The sequence below is a fragment of the Emys orbicularis genome, chromosome 8 (assembly GCF_028017835.1).
Source record: "Emys orbicularis isolate rEmyOrb1 chromosome 8, rEmyOrb1.hap1, whole genome shotgun sequence".
Classification (NCBI taxonomy): Eukaryota; Metazoa; Chordata; order Testudines; family Emydidae; genus Emys; species Emys orbicularis.
The window spans coordinates 97,342,028-97,368,957 of NC_088690.1; the positions used below are offsets into that span (position 1 = coordinate 97,342,028).

General features: G+C 41.0%; 1 protein-coding gene across 1 annotated transcript in view; it reads left to right on the forward strand.

The window, feature by feature from the left end:
• Positions 1–26,930, forward strand: part of NR3C1 (nuclear receptor subfamily 3 group C member 1) — a 167,504-nt gene that overhangs the window by 88,407 nt on the left and 52,167 nt on the right. Inside the window, exon 3 of the mRNA XM_065410060.1 lies at positions 19,178–19,341. Within this exon, the coding sequence (XP_065266132.1) occupies positions 19,178–19,341 (164 nt within the window). The remainder of the gene's footprint in view (positions 1–19,177; positions 19,342–26,930) is intronic.

The following is a 26,930-nucleotide window of genomic DNA, read 5'->3' on the forward strand; positions in this document are numbered from 1 at the left end:
TCTCTCTTTTGAGGAGGAAGATCAAGGGGAGGCATGAGAAAGAGGTCTGTAAGCTGTACAGATGTCTCTAATCACCCCAACCTAAATCATGTACACACACAAGACAGTCCCCCGTCCCCTTCATCTTCTGAAGAGTCTGATTCAGGGGATTCCTCCAGGAGGCATACTAGAGGCACAAAATAAAATCTGTTTCCCCTCAACCTGCATAAATCTGCAGAGTGCATCAGGGCAGATAATCTTCACCCTTGCAGAGTACTTACTGCATGGCAAGTCCATGCAGAAAAGACCAGGCTGTAGACATATGCTGTTTCCTCTAGGCATACATACACATTAACCCACAAAGGGAATACTCCCTGCTTAAGAGAAGAAGGCAAGCAATCCAAATCATAGCTAAAAACTAAAATATTAAAAACCAACAACCCAAAACACACCGAGAATAGACTTTTAGAAAAAGTGCACTGAGTATTATGAACTACAATTATGAGAACTGCAGATGCTTTAGAGACACTATAGCTATATATCCCTCCTTAAATGTCCTTTGAGTGTGTGATAGTGGGATAGGGATTTTCCTGCTATATCTGAAGACTGGGAAGTATTGAGCTGTTGTCCTCAACTGCCACTGTAGGTTGCCATGTCATAACTATTGGGCTTTCATTCCCAGCTGCCAGTACAAGGCCCAAGTGTCCTGGTTATTGCTACCAGCTTCTATTGCAGGTTGCCATGCCTTGCTAGCACCACCATCTCCTTCCCTGAGCAGATGGCTATTGAGTGATGAGGGACAGCAGTCCAGGTGTGGAAGAACCAGCAGGTAGTGAGGGGCCTCCAGGCCCGCCATTTCTTTCTCTTTCTACCCTACATGTCCTCTGGCTTCCATTCTATAAGGCTGGAAAGTTTCTTGGTGTGCACTAGTCAAAATGTGTCCCGGTGTCACAACCAAAGATAAATGTGCGTTTTTTCTCCCTGGTGGTTAAGAATTCATTTCTAATTGGGAAAAATTTCTACCTGAAAGAGTGGCCTTTACAGGCAGCCAAGTCCAGGTAAGCATAATCTCACCCCGTCCTTCGAGAGTGAAAACTGTCGGGGCATCAGGCCAACAAGAATAAATAAACAAAAGAGAACTGTCATCTTAACACCCTAGGTATATCTACACTGCAATAAAAGACCTGCGTCTGGCCTGGATCAGCTGACTTGGTCTCGTGTGGCTTAGGCTGGGGGGCTAAAAATAGCATTGTAGACATTTGGAGCCTGTGAGTGGGATGGATCTCAGCCCCGTCTGAGGCCCAACGTCTACACTGCAGTTTTTAGCTTTATCGCCTGAGTCAATTGACTGAGGCTCTGAGACTCAGTGCTGCAGGGTTTTTTTATTGCAGTGTAGAAATATCCTGAGTGCCCCCACATATTTTCACAAGCAGTGCTAATGTGGATGGACAGTATTGCAAGTATGGTCTCTCTCAAGCTATTAAAAAAAATCTCACAGCCTAAGGGCTTCTGCCTGTGGAAAAGGAGGAGTCAGCTTGCAGAGAACCATCCTAGACCTCCTATGCTCCCAATGGAAGCAATTGAATTTGTCCCTCCTCTTCAGTGGAAACAAGGCTTTACTCCATATTGTTCCTAGTTTAAAAAAAAAAAAAATCGGAAGGCTACAGAGCACTTCTGGAGATCAAGTATCTCAGCAGATCTATATAAAAAAAAAAAAAAAAAAATTCAAGATGAAGACCTTACAATCCACATCAGCAGAGGGGACTGTGTGACAACAGTAGATGCGAAGGATGCCTATATCCATATCCCAATTTGGCAGTCTCACAGATGCTTCTTAAGCTTTGCTCTCAGAGCACAACATTACCAATAGATGTCCTTTTCCCTTGGTTTAGCAACAGCACTGAAAGTGTTTACGAAAGTTCTGGTAGTGTTAATATCAACTCTTGGACAGGAAGGGGTCTATGTCTACACCTTTCAAGGTGACTTTGACCTCCTTATACAAGCCTCATCCGGAGTCATTATTAGACTGTACCACTGAAGCAATAAGGATGCTGCAGAGCCACGGTTTTGTGAAACAATTAGTTAACAGTCTCCGCATACTCCCAATCTCTGAGTGGGAACAGTCACTGTCCCATGCAAAGTTCTTCTTGCAAGAAAGACAGGAGAAGCAGAGAAGTCTTACCAAAACAGTCAGCTTCTCAAGGGGAATATCCATTCTGGGATAAGTGGTCTCCCATGTGATTATTCGTAGTGCGCCAGCGCTCATATGAGGCTACTACATACTTTCCTCTTATCGCTCCCTCCGCTATTTCTTATGCACCCCTCAGTGAAGATATCTCACCCCAGGAGATTTCTCGAGTCATTCAGGTGAGATCAAGGACTGTCCAAAGGATCTGGTCCAAACAAGAAAACAAGCACAGCATAAACTGATGAAAGCTTAGGGCATCCAGTATGGTCTCAGGGCTCTGCTCCTGTAACTGGATTTACCTCATGTGCTGATCATGACAGACAGTATCTCAGCTATATCATACATCTACAGTCATTCCAAGAGAAGCTTGCCTTCTGGTGATTTGGGCAAAGGAGAATCTGCAGTCAATTTGCATCTGAGGCAAAATTTAATGGCCAACTTGCTTGGCAGACAAAAGTTAGATCATCCAGAATGGGAATTTCACCCAGAGGTGTTTCAACTCCTGGTAAAGAAATTTAGTCTGCAAAAACAGCAATAGATCTGTTGGCCTCCCTGAATCAGAAGGTTTCAGTATTATTCTCTTGCCAGAGGGATCTCAGAGGTCGGGGGTGTAGAAATTGGCCCATACGGCCTAGCACAGATGAACCAGTGTGCACTCAGTACACTTGCACAGGGCGCCCATCTCCTGGGAGCCCCCAACCACTGGGTGGAACAACCCAGGACCAGGAAGGAGAAGTTGTTGTAGTGGATTCCACCTGTGTGCTGGGGTGAGAGCCATTGGGCAGGAGCAGGGAACCAGGCAGATTTGCTCTCCAACATTCCTCCAGGCCTCCTGCCACAGAGGGCCTGGGCATGTGGGGGTGCACATGGCCCAACAATTCTTTAATCTGGGACTGCAAATTGCTACCTGTTGAGATAATATAACAAAATTATACACTCTAAAGGGGAGAAACTTGTCTTTCTATGTTTTTCTGTGACAGCTCGCACAAAGAGGCCCCAGTCCTATTCAGAACTCTGTCTGTTGTGCAGTAGAATCTTTACTATGATAACTTTACATGTATACAGTATAGCATCTAAAGCTGTAAGGGTCCTTTTTGTTCTATACCTAGGTTGCACGTCATTCTAATTAAAAAAAAAAAAATGTGATGTTTGTAACTAAACTTTTTGCTTAGTACGAGTTTTATTACTTTTTGGTATTGCTTGGTACAGTCAACACACAGCTAAAGAGCTTTGTATTTTTCCACTTTGTTTAGCCACTTTTAATCAGTATAACATTTAGAAAATATTTGTCTGCAGAAACATCACTCTTTCAGTTAATCCAATGTTGCGAGATATTTATGGAACAAATTATTGGCATGTCCTTAAAATATCAACTTTATGATTCATGTTTTGGCAGGTGACTGACTGTGTGTTCTCTTGTGAAATACAGTATTGTAAAATTGTTAAACTAAAAATCTGTTTCCAGAAAAAAATGTGTTTATTTTATATACGTATGGAAACTGTTATCAGAGTTTTTCAAAAAGAATGTTTGCTACGTTCCCATATTAAAAGGAGACAAACAGTTTCAAACATTCTCTGTTTGAAATCAGAATTTGTCTTTTCATAACTCCTGTCCATGTTAGACTTCTGAGCCTGGCTCTACCTACTTCAAACTCACTACTCTTTAAGCAGTGGGTATCCTCCAAACTAAAGACTGCCTTATGTGCTGAGCATTATGCACACAGTATATTGACACCAAAGGAACTATATGTATGCATAAAGCAAGAAGTCCCTGCAACACTGAGGCCTAAAGATCTGATCCTTCAAAGCATTGAGATTTTAGAAAGCTCCATAATGGCTTGAGTCCGTATTTTAACTTAAATGCTTTTTAGAGGCAGGATGCTGGTTTCTACTGTCTGACTGTCTTGCAGGCCATTCCGTAAAGGAAGTAAGGATGCACAATGGAAATCATTGAAAAGAATTTCTGAAAAACATGAGTTACATATAAATCCTTGAGTCTGGGTGTAGTGTGTTTCTCTGCTTTACTGTAACACAGATTAATACAAGTAAAATATTAAACTTTAATTGAATTATTATATTTCAGTCATAAATACTATAAGACTGTAGTATGTTTGAAATCCTCAGAGCTCTACCTAAGGTTGCAGCTGCAACAGCAATTACAATTTATCCATTCCAAGAAAACTCTGGCTGTGCCCTTGAAACCTTTACATTCTGGACAGTATCCAAAAAAAAAAAAAAAATCACATCACTCACTCGCTTTAGATGTTTCTTTTCCACTCCTGTGTGAGTTCTAAAATGGTAGCAGACGCCATTTTAAAGAAACGCAGAAGAATTTCTCTAATGCAAGTGGTTCTGAAGTGAGCCGAAGCCATGCACACTTTTTAGAGTGCAAACAAACTCCAGTAACTTCAACTTCTGAGTCTGGCAAAATAATTAAAGCTGAGACCTTGTGTGATAGGTGACGATTCTCATCCTTGTTAGCAACATGCAGTGCCAAAGTAAAGATGATCATTGAACACCAAATAAAGTGGAAATGAACATAAATTGGGTCTTAGGAAAACCTTGCTTTTCAGAAACAAGTGCACATTTTGGAAGGAATTTCACAGGGCTCTGTAAAATATTAAGTAAAACAACAATAAATTCACAGGAAAACTACAGCGCTTGAATTGCTTTTAATCAGTTGGTCTTTTGATAGAACCCTGTGCACAGATAGGCCATTCTTTGTTAATTTGTATGTGTATTTACACTCCTGTTACCTGTTGCTTCCGGGTACATGTATACCAATAGAAAGTCATTTATAAGAAATGTAATAAACTGTAGAAGAGACAGTAGTTGTTGAGATCCCTTTTGCCAGGATGCCATGAAAGTGCAAACTCTATTAAACTCTGTCCTTATTGACACTTTTTTTAATCTGAGGTCTAACTCTGCTAATTACATATACTTTCCAAAAAGTGGGAAATCTTGTAAACTAGTTCATTCTATTTACATTTGTATACCATTCCCACACTGTAGCATTTACATGTCACTTCCCTCTTTTCTTTGGACCAGGTGGTCTACCTAGATGCCAGCTTCATGCCAGCATCAGTAGTTCTAATTGTTTTTAACAGGGCTGTTTGGCTCTCAGGTGTTTTTCATAGAATCATAGAATATCTGGGTTGGAAGGGACCTCAGGAGGTCATCTAGTCCAACCCCCTGCTTAAAGCAGGACCAATCCCCAGACAGATTTTTGCCGCAGTTCCCTAAATGGCCCCGTCAAGGATTGAACTCTCAACCCTGGGTTTAGCAGGCCAATGCTCAAGCCACTGAGCTATCCCTCCCCCTTTTGTTGTTTTGTTTTTGTTTTTGTTTTAAATGTCTGTTTGCTTTATTCATTCTAAGGGCTAGTAAGGTACGGTAAATATGTATTATTAAGAAAATATTATTGCTCCAATAATACTAATTTTATTATGTTCTTGGGATGCTTGATAAAGGACAATTGGAGTCTGTTCTCTGGATTCCAGTTGACCTCTTGGATATACAGACTTCAAGCATCTCAGCATCAAGAATCTGGCTGGTTCTTATGCAACAAATTTACAGAGAGTGTACTCGTTTATTTTTATTTTTGCGTTATGTATAAAAGCATTTGGCTGCTTTAGAATCTAAAGTGCTTAAATTTTACGTACTGCAAAATAGAAAACCTAAATAGTGTTTTGTCTATTTGAACTTTAAAACTATTTTACATCCCTTTAAAACTGTTTACATTTTTCTGTATTTCCTTATTGTTCAGTAAGTTATGATATAATATACCGGTGTGAGAGAAGTAAATATCTAGTTTATCCCGACCAATAACAATTTAATATATGATCATTGGATTCCAATAAGTGCTTTCTGCCATTAGCCTTGTACAGTGAGAAAACAAATATTTGGCATTTATATATCCAAAGCTGACTTCTGGGTCTTAGTTAAGATTCCCTGCAAATGACTCACAAGGTATGTGGGTGAAGGGGAAGTATGATTTAACAAGCAAAATTTAAAAGAAACTTTGACCGACTCTTAAGTGCAGTTTTGCACAGAAGGTGTTTAAAGACTTTGTATGCTCAGACAGCAGCTTGAGTATTCTAGCAAAGCCCAAGTTAGCTGTTGTCATGTTGTTTTCATTGTGGAGAGATAAATTAGATTGAAGACATATTCCCATTATAAGTTTGTTTTTATATACCTGTGCTGAGTTCGTTATTATATAAAAGGGTTAGAAGCATAAGGAGAACTTGCTTAATACATTTACCCCTGAGCAATGACTCATAATGCAAAGACACTTGTAAAAGCAGATAAAAAAGAATGCAAAGATGATGAGGGCTATTACATAGACACAGTAAGTAGATTGTGACAATGAAGCATATATTTCACCTAAACCATCACACTATTAAAATAGATTGCACTTTGAAACTACCAGATACTGTATGTAGTTTTAAATTAGTTGTAAACTATATTCATCAGGCCTCAGAAGAAGAGGTGGATCCAGAAGGCAGGGGGGTGATGATAGGTATGTGCTGATTTGATTCTGAGAGAGCATGCGTTTATCTGGGATGAGTTTCTGTATTCAGAGGTGTGAAGTTTCAAAGTTGAAAGCTGAACAAGGCATTTTCTTTCACATACTCTGGGTGACAGGTCAATAGCATTTTTAATAACCTTTACTCATAAAGTGATTGTGGCTTCAAAAATAAAATGCAGTTTAACCATTGGTGATAAAGTACTTCATGTAGGTGAATGATGGGGGAATGGTGCCAATCTTGTTGTCTTGTAGATTTCTGAAGTGGTAATATTGGACTTACTTGTTCAGAGTTATTGGTTAAGTACAGTAATTTGATATACCTTTTTAAAATTGTTGCAGTCTGGTCAGGAATACCCTCATGATCCCAAATCTTTTTTTTTTTTTTTTTACCAGAATAATCCAGCTTTTTGTCTTTTTGAAAATTTTAAAAACTAAAAATAGATATTTTTAATGTAGAACTGCTGTAGAGCCAGGTAGTCAGTCGAGAGAGCCAAAGTAAAGTAACCCGCTGTCCAAATCGTAGGGAGACCACTGACTTTGATGCAAATTGGTATGTTCACCTCCATTGAAAATATTTAAGCTGGGGGTCTCCATGTTTACTAAATGGAAAATACCAATGCGTACATTCCTCAGCAGCTGTGTTGGCTTGTATGGAGCTGGGATTTGAAAAGAGAGTCTGAAATGTAAGCGTAGGTGAAATTTTACCAGCAATAATCTTCAGAGACTCTCAACCACAGTGACCATGTTATGAGAGACCTCTGTCACATGTAGTTCCCTAAGGTGTTTGGTGGGCAATAGACTGCCTAATACTCGCCTTTTTACAGCTTCTGGGCCATTAATGAAAGATTGGTGAGAGTGTTAGTAAATCTGGTAAGTAGCCCAGTATTACTTAAAGTAAAAAAATCAGGTAGTGTTGGGAATTATTTAACCCAAAACTGAAATGCCAACTGGTTTGAAATAGTTAATTGTCACCTCTGTTTTTGTCGTGAGGGTAGGGTAACCAATGCTTTTTCTTTATAAAAACAAAAAAAAATGCCCACACACCTCATTATTCAGACTTTTCTTACTTACACACAAAGTATCAGAATTAATGTAAAGCTTCCTTTTCACTTCAGTCAGTTTTCTCCTAACAATTATCGTGGCATTCTGACTGATGAGTCTTAGTGATAGAAGCAGGAAGATGATGTATTTAATAATGTTACCAGGGCATATCAAGAAATTGATGTGTATTTGTGTGCATATGCATGCGCGCACAAATACATGTATATGCACATGGACATAATATATACATACACATTGCGGTCAAACTTTTCAAACTTGGATTTGTAAAGATAGACTCATAAATTAATCCTGTGCAGTTATGAGGCAGAGATCCTGGGGGGGAAATAGTATGTGACCATGTAGTTAAAGGCTTTATGATAACACCTACGCACAAGGGGACCAAATTAAGTTGCACAGGCAACCTTAATTCTGGCACTGCCTATCCTTTGAGCATTTAACTCTGAAACCTTGATGATTTAGTTTTTTGTGTATAATTTCCTAGGTTTTAAAAAGCAAACAAAAAACCAAAATTCATCATATAGCATCACATGACATACACACAAGTCATCAGCAGGGTTCCAGCCTTTAGATCGACCACTTAAATCTCTGCCACTTGTGCTAACAGCATAAATGATAGCAGTAATAGGTTGTTATCCTCTCTGTGAACCAGCAATTAGAAGCAGATGGAACACTTTCTTGGTGGGTTTCACAGATATTTGCTGGCAGCAGAGGAATGGTAAGACTCAGGAATCCTGGCTTCCATTCCAAGCTCTGGAGGGAAGCGTGATCTAGTGGGCATTGACTCCTCTGTCCCATCCCCTCCAATCTGTCTCTTTTCCAGTCGTGTATCTTCCCCACCCTGGTTCCTCATCCCAGTCCCAGTCTTCTTGCCCTGCCATTCCCAGTTTCCTGTCCGCACTGGATACCAGCCTTAAACCCCTTTTTGGGACTCTTTATCCAATCTCATTCCCAGCATCCTGGCTCCTTGTGAAATCTGTTCCCAGATTCCATATCCTTTCCCCTAGGTTCTTCTTTTGTTCCTGCTGCGTCAGTATCAAGCAGCTTCTTCCTTTAAGCCAACAAGGGCTCATTGAGAGCACAGATGAGACAAGTTCTCTGCTCCCGGGATCCCCAATCTGCAGCATGCTCAGTGCAGATGAAATTTTTGGGGAATTGGCTGCTAAAGTCTAAGACAACACCATTAAGCATGTTCAAACTGTAATTTTTTTAAAGACTTATGACTTGGCCAAATTTAGGCAGATTTTTCATGGAAACAGCAAAAGCCACAACCCTGACACAGACTACACGTGCCAAATTTCAAGTCCCTGCTCCAAAGCATGAGAATGCTCAAGCTTCTGAAAGAAATGGAATTTTAATATGGGCCTATTTTTCCCTAGCCTCCTTCTCAAAAATAGCTGAATTGCTTTGTCTGAAATCTTCCAAAAATGTTGAGCCTGACACAGACACCCAGCATGGAAAACTTCAGCCCAAACAGGTAGAGTTAGCCAAAAGTTCTATCCAACTGAAAAGACAGTCTGATAGGAATAGTTGGGCAACCTTAATAATAGGCGATGTTACCATCCCTGCCTATAATTTATCTATATGATGTGCACATGGTCTTGTCTTTTAATCTACCAAAATGAATAACAGCAGTAATTTTACAGCCTCTTTTCCATTTATGGGAAAATCTGTACAACTGTGATAACGAGTAAATAGTCTCACCATAATTTACCAATAAAATGTTACTGATAGTGTGAGACTGCCTTAAATAAATCTTCTTTTTTTAAAAAAAAATGACATTTTAATTGGCAAGGAAAATTGAGTTGAGTATTCTAGTGAGATTGCATTCTAGTGAGATTACATCCTAGTATCCATATTTGTGTGGCAAACGAAATACAATTTCACACAACCATGGAAAGGTAGCGTCTGGTAGTTCTTCATGCAGCCAGTAAATATTGTCTTTATCTGACGTAGCCTCACCTGTAAGAGATGCCAGAAACCCAGATTAGACAGAAGAGTGCTGGCTATTGTTGTATTAATCAGTTTATTTTTAGTTTTGTAAGTCATATTATCTGCTTTCTGTCTCATACTACATTTTTATATGGGATTCATAGAGCAAATGAGCCTTATTAAAAATTAAAGATAATGGAGCTGTTACTGTAGAATATGCTTGACATAGTCTTAGCATTCTCTATGAAAATGATAAATGCTTCCTTGAAAAGAGGAGTTGTCATGAATTTACAAAGTTTTAGGGAAGGAGAAGCAAGGCATCAGGTAACTTGATAATCTTTCGGTACTCAAATCTAGTTTAGTTAATTCGGTAACCCCTGTTATAAGTAGTATCTGAACACTACCCAATCTTCTGTGAATTTATCCTCGCGACACCTAGCATGAAGTAGCGAAATACCATTATTATCCTCATTTTATACATACTGGCATGTTCACACTGGGGAAAAAAGGTGTATTTTTATCACCATTAGTTCCCACCTTGTAAAATGACACCTTTTTCTCTAGTTAAGTCAAGATCTAAATGACTTTACCAGGATAACAAAGGGACTTTGTGGTGGAGCTGGGAATTGAACCCCAGTTTCCCATGTCCCAGGTTAGTGCCTTACCCACTGGACTTACTCTCTGAAATCAAACCTGTAATGCTTTTCTTCTCTCTACCAGCCTGCACAACATAGGGAATTTTTTTAATCGACTTATTTGGTGCCAGCAGTGTGCTTGGCACAGTTATATTCGCCCAATGCCAGCTCCCTGCCACAAGGAGTTGACAGTCTGAATCAAACTGGTAATGTTTCTTGTGTTGTGAACAAAAAATTCCTCAGACAAGCGAATGTTGGAAATGGTGAAACTATAGTATACCATTATACACAGACATCAAATTATCTAAATAAACAGCAAGCAGTGCCATCAGAATCTGGTATCTACTTCTCATGAACTTGCTTGAAGGAGCTCTAAAATCACTACATAAGTATTTGTGTAGTGTCAGAATTGGAGAAGTGAAGATAGTTTGAGATATTCAAAGAAGGGTATCCAAAAAAAAAAAAAAAAAGTCTGGTCATACATATGATTGCTGTAGGAGACTATTAAACTTGGAGACACTCACTCACTCACTCAGTGTTGCAAAGTCCAGCACCGAACATCTAGGAGTTGCCTAGCGAGCATGAGAGAGAATTGCAGGAAGAGAGGGCATAGTCTCATGGTCAAGACAGCTAAATGCCATCATGGAAAACTGGAGTTTTCTTCATAGAGCTCTTATATGATTCTGGTCAAATCAATCAAACCAAATTTTTCATAGGTGATCACTCATTGTGAATTCTTCCTAATTTTATGTCCAGCTTGAGACACTATATGGTCTCTTTTGCAGAAGTGCGGAGCACTCACAGTTGCAACTGAAGAAAATGAGAAGTGTACCTGAATATATAAAATACTCTGAATACATAAAATATTTAATAAAATAATATTAAAGTACTCTGAAAAAGCAGGTCTTAGGTATCTCATATTTGACGCCCAAAGTTAATGCATACTTTTTTATGTTAATCTCGTTGTGCCTCAGCTCGCCATCCATAAAATGATGATAATACCATTTATTTCATGGGGGTGTTTTGAATATCAGTTCATGTTTGTGAAGCACTCAGGTTCGGTAGTGGTGAGTTCCATAGAAAAGCTCAAGAGGCCATTCTGTGTTCTTAATAGTGTTTTGAATAGTGTGAAATAAATAAGAACTAAGGCCATACATTGAATAATGAGACTAAAACAAAATGGAATAGTTGCTTATTAATTGAACACCATCCATTCTGTTCACTTAATGAGGCAGGGTCTTGTGGAAAAAGTGTGTGATCATGTAATTATCATAATGCATATACACAAGTAGACCGAATTAAGATTGCACAATCAGTCTTAATTCAGGCACTTCCTAACTTTAGAGTGCTTGACTTTGCAACTGTAATATTTTTACCACCATTTATGTAATTTCCTACATTTCTAAAAAAGCAAACTGAAAACACAGAAATTCCATCATGTGACATCACGATGACACGCATGGTCATCAGCAGGATTAGATACACTGCACAGATATCTTTCACTTGAGCTAATGGAGTACATGGTAGCAGTTACGTTATCACCCTCTATGTGGTTTAACACTGGAGGGAGTGAAACATGCTTTGTTAGTGGCTTTCGCAGATATATGCTGACAGGACTTGAGATACTTAGGTTCCATTCCAAGCTCCAGAGGGATGTGTGCTATAGTGGACACGAACTCTTCTGCCCATTCTCCCCAAGCTTGACCCCTTCTGCCCCATCCCCTCCAACCTGTCCCTTTCCCAGTCTCATACCAGCCCCATTCTCCTCATGTAAACAGTCCCAGTGTCCACTCCTGAGGCTTCTTGTCCTAGTCTCCCTTGCCCAGCCAGTCCCAGTTTCCCTTCTCTTACCTCCTCCTCCAGTCTGTGTCTCCTGTCACTTCCATCCACCCTGGCTCCCAGTCAGTCTAATTGCCCAACAGAGTCAATGCTTCTCCTCCAACTCCCAGGCAGTTTCTCTTCTCCTCCCTCTAGTCCCCTCCTACTCCTTTCCCTTTTCCCTGGTCCAGACTTTGTCTCCCCTGCACTGGAATCAGATGGCTTCCTCCTCTGCATTGTCTGGGTGCTAGCAGGACACACTGAGCGCACAAGAGGGACAGTCTCCCGGCCCTTGGTTCCACTGGCTGTGCAGTGTAGTGCAGCTCTGTGCACTGCAGTGGTCATAAAGGCTAACAGAATGTTAGGCACTATTAGAAAAGGGACAGAAAATATAATGCCAGTATATAAAGGGGAAAACAGGTGGCTATCTCCAGCTCTCTGGTTCTGTATGCTCCTGAAGCTCTGGTACTGTCCAGTGTTGGATACAGGATCCTGGAGTAGATGGACCATTAGTCTGACCCAGTATGGCTGTTCTTGTGTTATCCTGTCTGCCGGGAACATGGCAATAATAAGGACAGTGTGGAAAGAGAGTGCATTTTAATGGGTTAACAGGTACTAGGATAATCACATGGGAATCATTTCTTCAAAGAACAGTAAGAAAAGTAATCGCGACCAAGGAATTCAAAGAGGTTGTGAATATAAAGCTCATTGGTCAGCAAGTGCAAAAGCTAATGAGCTTAAGTTTTCTGGAACTGAGAACAAATCATTTTACACTTAATCTTACAACCATTCAGGGAGTATATGTAACGTTTTAATGTGGCAATAGGAGTTTAGTGCATTGTTGGGCCCTGTTTGTGTTATGGCAGGAAAAATCAACTTTTTCATGTAATAGGAGTTTGCTTACATGAGCAAACAAGTAGGCATGGGAGCTTTGATCTTGCCTATGCTTGAAGACAGTGGCTCCTTTGATCTGGGAGGCACAGTGAGACAATGCAAAAGAAGCATTCTCTACCCAGGTCCAAAGATAGACAGGTAATAGCAGTGAGTACACTATCAAAATGGTAGCCAAATTGTCTTCTTTAAATGTTCCTCCCTCTTCCCCCCCAGGAAAAGGTTAGTCTGGAGAGAAAGAATGGTTCCACTAGGCAGTGGAGGCCTTCGTTCACTTCCCAGCTGTGCCACAGACTTTCTGTGAGAGCTTAGACAAGTCACTTGATCCAGTTAGGTGCAGAATAAGACTAATAATACTTAACTAACCTACACAGGCATTGAGGGTAAATTTTGGAGGCTCACTCTGATGGTGGGATCATATAATTTCACAGTATGGTCACAGACTACCCTGTTATATTTTCTGTATTACATTGGATAATGTCTAAGACCTTTCAGATCATTCACTTCTCCAAACCCTAGCTGCCTTGGCCATCACTGGCATAATTTGAGGCGTTGGGGGAACTGCAGCTCCGTCTGTGTATCCAAGCCATTACCTAATCATGGTTCTCCTTCTACATAAGCTCAGAATTGAGGTTCTTTTTCTGTGGCATCTATTACTAATTGCCCCAGCTAACATTTCCAAGACCCAATTCAAGTAATCTTAGATGAAAGAAAGTATTAGAAATAGAGATAAAATAACCATACTGAAATAAGCCCGTGTTGCTGAACACTATGGAAAAGGTTTGGTAGGTTGACTCTAACCTTTATTAATAAAAGACAGAGTATAAGATGCCTGAAAATCTCATATGACGTAAGGTTTTTATTTGTCCGGCACACAGTTTGGAAGTTTTTTATCCCATTTCAGTGCTCAGGTCTCAGAGGTCAATCATTCTAACTGGATTTGCTGTTTTGTACATCCTGGTTTGGCTATTTAAGTTCAAGCGTTAAGTTTCAGTTAGTGTTGGTGAGACTATTATCCACCATATTCTCTGTGGAAAGGAAAGCATAGGTCCTCTACTTAGCAAGAAGGAGAGCTAATAATAGATGGCATCAGGTATCTAATGCCTATTTTGCTTCATTCTTCACTAAAAGGGTTAATGGTGACCAGATATTTACACAATTAATGCTAACAAAGGGGAAGGAATGCAGCCTGAAATAGGGAGATAACAGATTTAAAAGAATACTTAGATAAGTTAGATGTAATTGGAAATTAGTCTAGAGTTCTTGAGGAGCTAACTGAACCAATCTCGGAACTGTTAGCAATTATCTTTGAGAATTCATGGAGGATGGGTAAGTTCCCAGAGGACTGGAGAAAGACAAACAGTAGTACTTGTCTTTAAAAAGATGAATAATGAGAACCTGGGGAATTATATACCAGTCAGCCTAACTTTGATACCTGAATAGATACTGGAACAAATTATTAACCAATTTTAAGCACCTAAAGGATACTAGTAATAGCTAAGGCTACGTTTTAGTCACGGGTATTTTTAATAAAAGTCATGGACAGGTCATGGGCAGTAAACAAAAATTCACAGCCCGTGACCTGTCCATGACTTGTACTATATACCCCGACTAAATCTTGGGGAGGGACATGGCCTGGGGGCACCGTGGGTGTTCGGGGGGAGGGCCAAGACCCCCGCTGGTGCTGGGAGGGGCGTTGACAGGACTGGCAGGCTCCCTACCTGGCTCCGCACCTCCCTGGAAGCGGCGACATCCCCTTCCCTTAGCTCCTAGGCGGAGGCGTGTTTAGGCAGCTCTGCACACTGCCTCCTCCCTAGGGGCCAGCTCTGCAGCTACCATTGGCCAGGAACCGCAGCCAATTGGAGCTGCTGGGGCGGTGCCTGCAGGTGGAGGCAGCGCGCAGGCCACGCCTCCCCCTAGGAGCTGAGGGATGTTGATGCTTCCGGGGAGTCGTCCCTCCCCCCACCCCATCCCCCTGAGGTAAGCACCACCTTGACTCCAGAGAGATTACTGATGAACCCAGGAAGCTGAGTAGCAAATACTACTTCCTCAGCTACCCGGGAACCTGCATGGGACATATCAAAAGTTTCTTCGGGAGGAGATGTTTTTCCCTGGGGCAGCTTGGGGTCTGGGGAGGGGAGGTGTGGCATGGCTGCGGCCAGCCTGGGGCTCCTCCAGCCGAGGGTGGGGGTGCTCGGTGCTCCTCGGGGGGGGGCTCATGGCTCCAGCCACAAGGGGGTGGCGGGGGTCTTGTGGCTCCGGCTGCACGGGGGTGGCGGGGCTCTGGCAACGGGGGGGGGGGGCAGAACAGGCAGAGCCGGGGGCTAGCCTCCCAGAAGGAGGGCTCTACTCGCTGTCGCCTATGCTCTCCCTCCTAAATACAAAGGCAAGAAAACATCAGACTATGGGCTAGTCTACACTGGGGGGGGGGGGGGATCGATCTAAGATACGCAACTTCAGCTACGCGAATAGCGTAGCTGAAGTCGAAGTATCTAAGATCGAATTACCTGGGGGTCCACATGGCGCGGGATCGACAGCCGCGGCTCCCCCGTCGACTGCGCTACCGTCGCCTGCTCCGGTGGAGTTCCGGAGTCAACGGGCAGCACGTTCGGGGATCGATATATCGTGTCTTAACGAGACGCGATATATCGATCCCCGATAGATCGATTACTACCCGTCGATCCGGCGGGTAGTGAAGACGTACCCTATGATATGAGGAGGCTGAGAGCCTCTGTCATAGGCTTATTTGTGTATCGTACAGTCTTCAGCCACTATGATCATTTAAAGTACTCCAGAAAAGCATTGTAGAAGCAAATGGTGAAAACACCTCACTCAAGCACCATGTGTGAAGAGGTGCAAAGTAGATATCGTCTTAGAAAAAGTGGAGTGTTGAGGTTAGAAAGTGCCAAGTGGCTATGTGGTAATCACAGTTTTAGAAAGGTTTGAATGTTTCTGTAGATGACAGTAGAGACAGATGCTGATAATAGCAGTGGTTCTTTCAGGAACTTTCCTGAATATTGAATTTCCTGGTTCTATCTGTTGAGCTTATTGTTAGAAAAATATTTACCATTAGTGAGAAAACAGCCAAATATCAAAATGAATTTGAAAAGTAACTCCAATCCATGTACATTTTTCTTCATTTTCCTGGATTCTCTGAATGGATAGTTGTACTAAATGGTAACCTTGACCGTTATTGAAGCTGAAGATTTTCTCCACATTAGGAAATGAGGAGGAATCTTTGAGCATGGGGGGCTAGGTACTAAAAATGACTCTCTCAATGAGAAACATTAAGTACCCCAAGGAAAAATATTTCTCATTTTCCGAGGTGGGGGGGAGGGGAGGAAAGAATCTTAGACTAACTTTAGAAATTACCTTCCATGCTTGATCTCTGTCTGTTATTTGAGCAATGGTTTGTAGGTGATTCTGCAAGGAGGGAAAGGGATACAGTTTATAAACGATCCTTAAAAATGTGCAAAATTAGCAAAAAAATTAGCAAATTAATGTATTCATTATTTATGGGATGATTTAAAACTATACGTTGTGTATTATTCAGGATTTCTTCATGCTGATATTTTGACTCAAACAAAGAGAGACTCCCTGTGCAGTGGACAAAAGTGAACTACAATAAAAGCAATCTCCTGGGTTAGGGTATTATCCTTCTCCCATTTCAAGTCAATAGCATAGCTCCCGTTGACTTCAAAGGTTTTGGATCCAAGCCCTTAAAGAAACTTCTCCTTTGTATACAGTTTGCCAAAGTTGTGTGTGTTTCAGACAGAAGTTATGGTCTGGGGCTTGAAGGATGGGCAAGGGGTTAGGTGTAAGAAAATCAATAAATAATAATTAGAAAACCAAAACAGACATAGAATAAAAAATTTAAATCTCTATTTTCCCCATTAGTTATTTATGTGAAAAGTTCTATTGGTTCCATAATACTAATCAAAGCTACCTGTAATTTTTGAGTCCTGCTACTAAACATGTTTGCTTCCCTGTCTTTTGAGTTCAGTTATTATTTGGTGTCATCAAGATGCGTTGAGCTTTATTTTTATTTTGCTTAATACTTTTCATATCCATTTTTTTTTATTATGATACACAGATTTAGCCTTTAACTGTTTGATCTGATTTCATTTGTCTCTGACAAGAACTTGGGCTTGTTTTTATTAATCATTTGATAAACAAGCATGTGGATTTACCTCCACATGGGATTTTTGCTTGTTTTTATTACTCTGTTTTGAGGCACACTAAGTTATTCAATAAAGAATCCTACTTTCTTATTCTACATTGCAATCTTTTGTTTAGATGTTCTAAGTAATTCTGCATTTTGCTGCTCGTTGTTGTGTGTCTCAATAGAATCTGTTTCTGACTAGTTGATACTTTTTCTGTTCATGGATTTTAATTTTTCTCAGCCAAATTTCCACATGTTTGCTAGCTGCGACTCTTTAGCTATTGACATTAATCCCGTAAAAGAGAAATGTTGTCAAACTCTTTCTTAATGTAAGCTTGTCATGGTTCTGCTGAATTTCTTTCCTTATTATTTTTGCATATAGCCCATAGGATAATAATTATTAAACTATCTCTTGCTGATAACAGCTGTTGTGTTTGGACAGTAGACACAGCCTGTCAGCAAAGCTTTCTGAATATAAATTTGCAAAAAAAAAAAAAAATTAACTACAGTTTAGTTTTCTACAAGAATGTTAGGGAAAGTGGGGACAGTTGTGAATTATACTATCTAACATCTAAGGTTGATCTAAAGTGGTGATCCCAACGGGTTAACTGTTCCCTGGTAGAGGATACAAAGGACCAGCTATAGCAAAGGCCTCCTACTTGTTCTCCAGATGTTTTTGTATGTAGTATTATTAGTTGTAGTATTAGTATTAGTATTGTTTGTTTGAAAGTCTCTGGTTGTTTTGGCTGCGAAGAAAATCTTCAAAGCATGAAGCAAGTATAACTGATGCAGCAATATCTGCTGGAGAACCTGGAACAATACTACTTAGGTGTGAATTGTCCCATTCATTTAGCTGATGCTAACTTGGATGCAAATGGGATATTTTAATTGTTTCACGTCATTAAAATGTGTAAGAAAGGAGAAGTGGTATGAAGATTTATAAGTGTATTATAAAGTGGAGGTGGGATGATGTAGGACTAGCTTAGGCAGAGAGGAGGGGGGAAATGAGGCTGAAAATGCATAAATTTACGTAGGGAGATAAAAGGATAAATGGACACAAGTCCGATATTAGGAATGGCAATATACAAAAACCTGTAGGAGAACACTTCAACCTCCCTGGCCACACAATAGCAGATGTAAAGGTAGCCATCTTACAGCAAAAAAACTTCAGGACCAGACTTCAAAGAGAAACTGATGAGCTTCAGTTCATTTGCAAATTTGACACCATCAGATCAGGATTAAACAAAGACTGTGAATGGCTAGCCAACTACAAAAGCAGTTTCTCCTCCCTTGGTGTTCACACCTCAACTGCTAGAAGAGGGCCTCATCCTCCCTGATTGAACTAACCTCATTATCTCCAGACTGATTCTTGCCTGCATATTTATATCTGCCTCTGGAAATTTCCATTACATGCGTCTGATGAAGTGGGTATTCACCCATGAAAGCTTATGGTCCAATACGTCTGTTAGTCTTTAAGGTGCCACAGAACTCTTTGTTGCTTTTTACAGATCCAGACTAACACGACTACCCTCTGATACTTAGTATTGTTAAATATCTTAGTTTAAGCTCCTGGATCGAGTGGGTCCATTACTTCTATTAATACAGGGGTTAATTTTCAGTATGCATTAAAGTCTGGAAAGCTATAGGAATTTCCACCTGCTGACTTATTTGTTGTGGGAAACTAATTCAAGATGTGAATTTCCATCCTGAATTTCTGTGATTAATTAGTAGACTCAAAAAGAATATTGTTTTAATAATGACTCTGATATAAGCAATACAACATTTTAATACCTGCATATCACTGGGTACATAATCTGTAACAAAGATGATCATTTTAACAGGTCTAAATGCAAAATAAAATATGTAAATACATTAGTGAAATTATTCAACATACCTGACTCCTCTTGTGACTATGAATGAAATATGTTTGACATGGTTTTCCAAGAAGTATGACTGAAATTTCTTCCCTCCTATTTGTTTTTTAGCCCTGGAGTGAGATCTGATGTAAGCTCTTCTCCATCCACCACCTCAGCAGCGACAGGACCACCTCCCAAGCTTTGCCTGGTCTGTTCCGATGAAGCCTCTGGATGTCATTATGGTGTCCTAACTTGCGGCAGCTGCAAAGTGTTCTTCAAAAGAGCTGTGGAAGGTAGGATGTGTTTTGAAGAGTTTATTATCTGTTAAAAATTATAAAATATATGTACAATCTAATGCCTCTGCAGGCATCCTTGCTGCTCCCTAGAATCCTATGGGAAATTAACTATTTCTTCTACAAATGCTGATCCCTATGTATATTCCACTGTGGGTACACGTGTACGCCATGTGCCCGGAGTCAGAGAATTTTGAAAGTAGTGTCCATTGGTCCGCTCATGTGCCCTCACTATCCTCCGTGCCTCCAGCTGTGAAGGTAAAGACGGGAGCTGACCAACCGCCTCTCCAATTCCTTCTTACCACCAGATGACCTATGTCAGATCCTCCAGTGTCTGGATCTTTGTCTTCCTTGGTTCTTCAGTCTGTAAAAATATATAGTAAATAGTTTTGAATTTTACTCAATAGTTTTAGCTAAGTTTTATAGTTAGGTAGTTCTCTGTCTTGGGGAATTACCCTCCTGTACCATGTTAAGGGTGCTGCACTACATTCAGGCCTGTAGGCTTCAAGATCTGTACTTGTTGCCCGTGCTCCTTCCCAGTCAGTGATGACCATCAGTGCTGCCTGTACTGCCAAGGGGAAGCTTGTGTCATGGCACAGTGCAGTATCTGGTGCACTTTTCCCAGTAGTACCATGGAGTGCAGGAATTTGTCTTAAGAAGCACTTAATGGAGAAAGCTATGAGATCACAGTCGGATCCAGGCAGGGGGACCTTCCCCCCAACCCCATTCAGCAGCTTGACTCAGCAAGGATTGCGCTTCCTACCATGAGGTCTGAGTTAGGCAAGGGAATCTACTCCCACAGACCCCATCGGGGTCTTGTCAAGAAGGTAGGGAGCATTCTCATAAACACGAGAGCAAAGCCTCCTCCAGGTCCACGTCTAAGAAGTTGGATACAACCCTGCGTAAGTCGAGCAGATCTTCCCACTCAGCCCATAAGGACAAAGAACATCCTGAGTCTCATGGTCATGACAAGAAAGCCCACACATCTAGTGTTCTGTCAGTACCAGAGCATGCTCTAGTAGCATCAGTTCATCTAGTACCAATTAAGCCTAAACACTGGGAACTGACAGCAGCCATCAGGAGCTTCAAACACCGATAATACCAGCTTTAACTTGCCTGAGTGTGGGATAGACTGTATTTGCTTTATATTGTTGGTTCGGACAGACAGGACCCCTCATGTTCCAGAGACAGCAGAGTCTCATGCACCACCTGATGACATCTTTGCTCTCCCTGATCCCCCAATCTCCATCACCATCAGGTCCTTCCTTCATGAGATGCAGCTTAAGGGAGGAGTGTGGCCCCCATCCCATTGTCCAGCCATGGTTTCCTTCCAGCCGAACCATCAGTATCACTGATGGATCCAGAATTGGCATTTTCTCTCTCAGTAGACTCTGAACCCCCGAGGAACTGATGTCTCCTGCTCTGAGGCTTACCTTTCTGGACAGGGGACCTGGACTAGTCTGGAGCCAACCTCCACCTCAGCACCTGCCTCACAGCTGTTGGGACCCCATGCTGTGGGGACCTCCACAACAACATTTTGACTTGTCTTACTGGCCATATTGGGGCCGTACCACCCTGCAGAGTTGACGTGATCCGCTAGGGAGTCAGTTCACCCTTTTTCTGCAAGAGGACATCCAGAGCTTCCGTCTGACCCCATGGAAGGGGGGGAAATTCTGAGCCGGATCCAGCAATTCTTCTGGTACCGACAAAACTGTCCTCATCATCTATGGATGAAGCAGTTGCTCCAATATCTTCCCACACACACACATCCCCAGTGACCATAAGCACTTCCAGGAACTGTTATGTAGGATGGTAGTGGCACTGCAGATCTCCCTTGAGGAAATTCAGTATCCCCAACATAAACTCCTGGACATCCTACAGGCCTTTGGATCCAGCCAAATAGTGCTTCCTATTAATGAAGCCATTCTGGAACCAGCCAGAGCAATCTGGCACACCCCAGCCACTAGTGCCCCTACCCCTAAGAGAGCAGAAAAATGCTCTTTTTTCCCAGCAAAAAGGGGCAGAATTTCTCTTCTCATTCTGCACCTAACTCTTTTTGGTTATCCAATTTGCTATGGAGACTTCTAGACAGCAATACCCTAGGTCTACTCTGGTTGACAGAGAGGGTAAACACCTAGATTTATTAGGAAGGAAGGTCTTCGCTTCTTTTAACCTTCAGTTCAGAATAGCCAATTACCAAGCACTGTTGCCTAAGTATGATTACCTGAAATATTCCAAATCCATGGACTTCATCAACAAGCTTCCCCAACACGACAGCTCCATTCCAGGCTCTCATTGAGGAAGGCAAGTCGGTTGCCAGGACCACTCTTCAATTAGTGGTAGAAGCAGCAGACACATCTTCAAGATAAACGGCAATAGCCATTGTCATGTGCCTTAAATCATTGCTTCATGCTTCGGGATTTCTCAGACAGATCCAGAACATTGTGGAGAAACTGCCATTGGATGAAACCCATCTCTTTAACCAAAAGATAGATGGGTCCTTACACATTCTAAAGGACTCCAGGGCCACCTTCCTCTCCCTGGGAATATATATACAGTGGCCCCAAGAGAAAATTCCACAGGCAGTCATACAAACCTAAACCGTTGGCTCAACCACTTTACCACTAGCGGCCTTATAAGCCACCCTGTAAGGGGTGGTGGGTTCAGAAGTCCTGTTTCCCTGCACCTTCTGCCAGCATCAGCATCATCCCACCCCCATCCAAATGATATTTTTGACAGGAGTTGAAGAGCTGCAAACATATGACAACACCAACTGCTAATTCCCACACATCCTAGCACTCTTTTTCCAGACCTGGAGTGCAATAACAATGGACAAGTGGGTGTTAAACTTCATCCATTCCGATTATGCAATTGAACTTACCCCCTTGCTCTCTCCAAATCCTTCATTCCTGGCTCTTTTCAGGGGCCATTCTAATGAGGAGATTCTCAAACAAGAAATAGGTTTCAGAGTAGCAGCCATGTTAGTCTGTATCCGCAAAAAGAACAGGAGTACTTGTGGCACCTTAGAGACTAATGAATTTATTTGAGCATAAGCTTTCGTGGGCTACAGTCTACTTCATCGGATGCAAGAAATAGTCCTCCTTACAGCACCAAGGAAAGGATGACACATCTTTTGGGACAGTGGTTCTTCAACAAATAGCTATGCCACCTGCATCCTCCTCCTATTTGAGTACTGCTTATCAGTCACCCGCAGTGGAATAGACATAGGAGCTAGCAGTCAAAGAAGAAGAGAAAGTTACTTACCTTATTGCAAGTGAAGATTCTTCGAGGTCTGTGGTCCCTATCTGTATTGCACTACCCACCCTCCTTCACCTCTGCATTCTTGAATTTGTGGTAGTGAAAGAATTGGAGAGGTGGTTAGTCTACTTTACCCTTTATCTCCATGGTTGGAGCCATGAGGAGAGTGAGGATGCATGCATGAGCCAAGTGACACTGCTTTAAGAATTCTCCAATTCCAGGCGCATGAAGCACATGCGTACCCACAGTGGAATACATATAGAGACCACCCATCTTGAGGAACTTCCAGTTACTGTAAAGTAAGTAACTTTCTCATATCTAGACTATGTTCCTAGTAAAATAAAATTGATAGTGGTGTGAGTACCTAAAGCATGGAGTACATTTACATTTATATAATGCACCCATTCACTGAGCGTGTGAGAGGGTTTATTGTTATCTTGGCTTGGTATCATTTGTTTTTGTTCGCTTTTCTTTCATTGGTTGTGTTGTTGGTGTCATTTTTATGTAAATTGTTTGTGTTAATATGTGATAAAACTTTTATAGGGCATGTGATTTTGAAGGTCAAAATTTAAGTATACCGTACGCCAGCTATGTGTGACATCCTATATGGAAATTGATAAGTTATCTTAAATGATCCCAAAATAGTATTATAGCAGTTTTACAACATTTGCTGTAAATAATAATGCTTATCAACCTGTTATATTCTATAAATGTGCGTATATATTTTTTGAGCTCACTAGATGACCGCATTGTGATAAACGATTGTCAAGATTTCTCCCTGATCTCAGGAAGGCAACAATTTAAAAAAAAAAAAGAGAGAGAGAGAGAGTAGATATGAGCTTACAATGTGTTAGGCAGCTCAACCCTTCCCCCCTCCCAAAAGCACCAATATGATTTTGGGCTGCATACACAAGCATTATGAAATGGACCAGATTCTGTCTCCTTATATGACAATCAGAAAGATGTGGGCAAATTGCAGTTGTTAGGGAAGATTTTTTTTATTTAAAAGCTTACCACAATTCTCACACCCTAAGCTACATAATGTCAGTCCTGCCTTGGAAGAATCATGCTAGCTCTTAAAGGGCAGATGAAAAGGTTTGGAGTCTGATGTCTTGCTTGCAGCAATCCTTACTCATTTTGAGGTGAATCATCCTAGCTGGCTACCCAACTTTCACAAACAACGCTAACGTGGGGGGACATTATTCTCAACCAAAATATCTCTAAGGGCTTCTTCCTGGAAAACAGTGGGATCCTTGAAATTAAACTTGCAGGCAAAGCAGTTCCTAGCTCTCTTAGTGATATAATGGGAAGCTTTTATGAAAACCTGAGGTTATTCAGAATTATCAGAAAAGCCGTCTTGCAGTCCTGGCTCCTGCCAGACACTGTAGGAAGGAATACAGATTTTTGGAAAGTTGAAGCAGTCTCTGAATATAAGAGGAAAAAATAACACTTTGCAAGTGGTAGCTAGAACAAGGGCTGAGGTGACATGACATCACTAGCTGCTATCAGTTGCCTCGGAGCTATCCGCATGGCCTCCAGCCAGCCCTGTCTGGAATTAGACTCCCAATTGGTGCCAGACTTTTTTATTTTGGGAGCATATGGCTACCTATAGCTTTGGTAAAAAAAATGTTGTCAATGGGCATAGTCCAAAGGGGATACTCTGTGGAACTGTGCAAGGATCATAGGAACAACTTTGTTCTATTCCCAATCTCTTGCAACCCCATAGAAATGTCAGGACCTGAATGAAACTATCCATCATCTACTTCACATCAGAGACGTACAGCCTATTCCGCATGCTATTTTTAGCCACAGATAATCAGGAGCACACATAGCAGAGCTCTGTCTGATACATCTGAATAAATTCCTAAAGGAGGCTTATCTCCATTTCCCATTGTACTGTTCCATAGACAGTTGTTCTGGTGTGCATATGGATGGCAGCTTTTGGTGGGGCTGGGGGTGTCTTCCCAAAGTTGATTCACCTTTACCTGTCCGAGGACAATTTTTCTTATCAGGGTTCTGTACAGAGAGAAAAAGTGGAAACACACACAGAGTGATAAATTTTCTGAAGTATTTCCTATATTTATATCTGCTAGGCAGCCATTAATACATACATTCACCAACTTCTACATATTGTCTTTAGTCAGTGCCATTTTTTGGCAGAAGTCTTCTCCATGTCTTAGTGCCAAAGGGAAGAAGATGGAGGATATATGTAAAATTTCCTTTCTTCAGATAATAAGATCCACAGATATAGCCCACACTGGAGACAAATGGATCATCCAGAATATAGATGGAAATTGAAATCCAAAAACTTGGATTTGTTTCATTAAGGAGAATTTCCCATTCTCTCTGCTATAGCAGAGATTGTTATGCTTTTTTCCTCAAAGAATATTTAAATCCGTAATTTAGAAAACTAGAATAGAATTATTCTGGCTGTGGAAGTTCTCTCAACTGACAGCAGCTTCTCTGGGTGAGGCATTCCTCTTCTGCCAGTGACGGACAGGTCTGGTTCTGCCTTCAAGCTGCAAGCAGGCTGAAGTATCCATTATAACTGATTTGTGGACCTTACTGCCTGAAGACAGGAAACTTTCAGGTAAGCACAGAATTTTCCTAGTATGGAATGCAGCATAACTGGGATGTGTGGATTGGGCCCACAGTTTGAGGATGTGACAGATTGCTGTTGACCTGTACTAAGTTATGTCACCTAATTTGTTTTTTGACTTCCATTTTGTATCATATCTTGTGTCCTGTATTGGGAGCCAGCTTGAATTGATATATGCGTAGCTTGTTTTTAATGTATAAGAAGGCCGGAAAAGGAGGAGGTGTTTCTCACCTGGTGGAGAGCTGACATTAGGAAGAGTCATCCAAACTGATTTGCAACTGAATATAGCCTTTATATGGTATATTTGGGTTCTTCTTTTTGCTAATCAGGCAGATACACTATATATAGCTTTACATATATTTATTCAGATTCTTAATTTTTACTTTTTTTTATTTTGCAAGAAAATTATGAATAATGCACTTCTTATTTACCAAATGACGATTAATTTTTTTTACTTGTGCTTTGTGTCAAGTTCTATTTGGATGGAAATTCAATTTAAAATGCACAAAAACAGCATTCTAAAATTAATTATTTAAATGAAACTACCTAAAATGTTCCACATGCATAAGAAAAAAGTTATCAGAACATTTATCAAAACATGTTTTATATTTAAAATTAATTGATTTATTAAGCAAAGGAAGTATGATTTATAGTTAGTGAATTGAACTGATTATTTCTGGTCACCATGTCCTTCAAGATTTTAGAATTAGCAGATCTCATCCTCTCAACTAGTCCTTGAACTAAACTAGTTTAATAAACTGAAATGAAGAAAATCCTCTTTCTGCACCTGAAGAAAAGATTACTGCTGTTGAAAGTTGGTTTAGCACGTCATAAACTCTAGTTTCAGGTGCTTAGGCAGTGACTTCCACCAGTTCAGTGGTCTGACTCTTTTAAAAAAAAAAGCTTGGCAGCAAACATGTACTTCTTAATATTTTTTATTTAATTTAAATTATTTTAATAGATTATACTAAGTTTAGGCCTTATTAGAGGTTATCATAATTTCAAATGTAATTTTAAGTAGGTTTATTTTTTTAAAATAAGCAAGTATTTAATTTAAATTAAAAAATCTGATATACAAAAAAAATAAGTCAGCCATTTTTATCCACCCTGCTGCCAAGAGGGGAGTGTGTGCCTGAGTGACCCAGAGCTATTAATAGGAATGAGTCACTACCCAGACCTAGGGAGCTTTGGAGCACATGGTCATCAGTGGTTGGATCTCCTCACAACAGTCTGGTGTCCATTCAGAGGATGGGTCTGGACTGGGTTGTGACAGAGAACTTCCTTGGTGCAAAGCATATGTAGTAGCTCCTATACTGTAAACCTAAAAGAGCAGGGCCATACAGGTCTGTCGCATCTTACACCCATTTAACATGCGCGATTTCAGCTTTGCGCAGTCGGGGGGGGAAAAACAAACAAAAAAACGGCGATTCCACCAGCGTGAGACGCGAATCTGCTGTTCCTCTAAAATATTTTGGGGGGGGGGACTTGACAGCAACAGCATGTCTTTAGGCCTGTGATAAGGTTCTCCCCTATAATACTATAACCCTGGAGGGTTGGCAAAAAAAACAGTTTAAATAGTGTGTCTGCCCCGGAGTGAGTGTGAGATGGGAGAAGCGAATCTGCTGTTCCCACTACAGTACTGCTGTTCCCACTATAGTACTCAGTCCCCCTGTGCCTTTCATATTGTGCGCATCTCGCTGCGCTGAGTGAGATTCTACTGTGCCTGTACTGT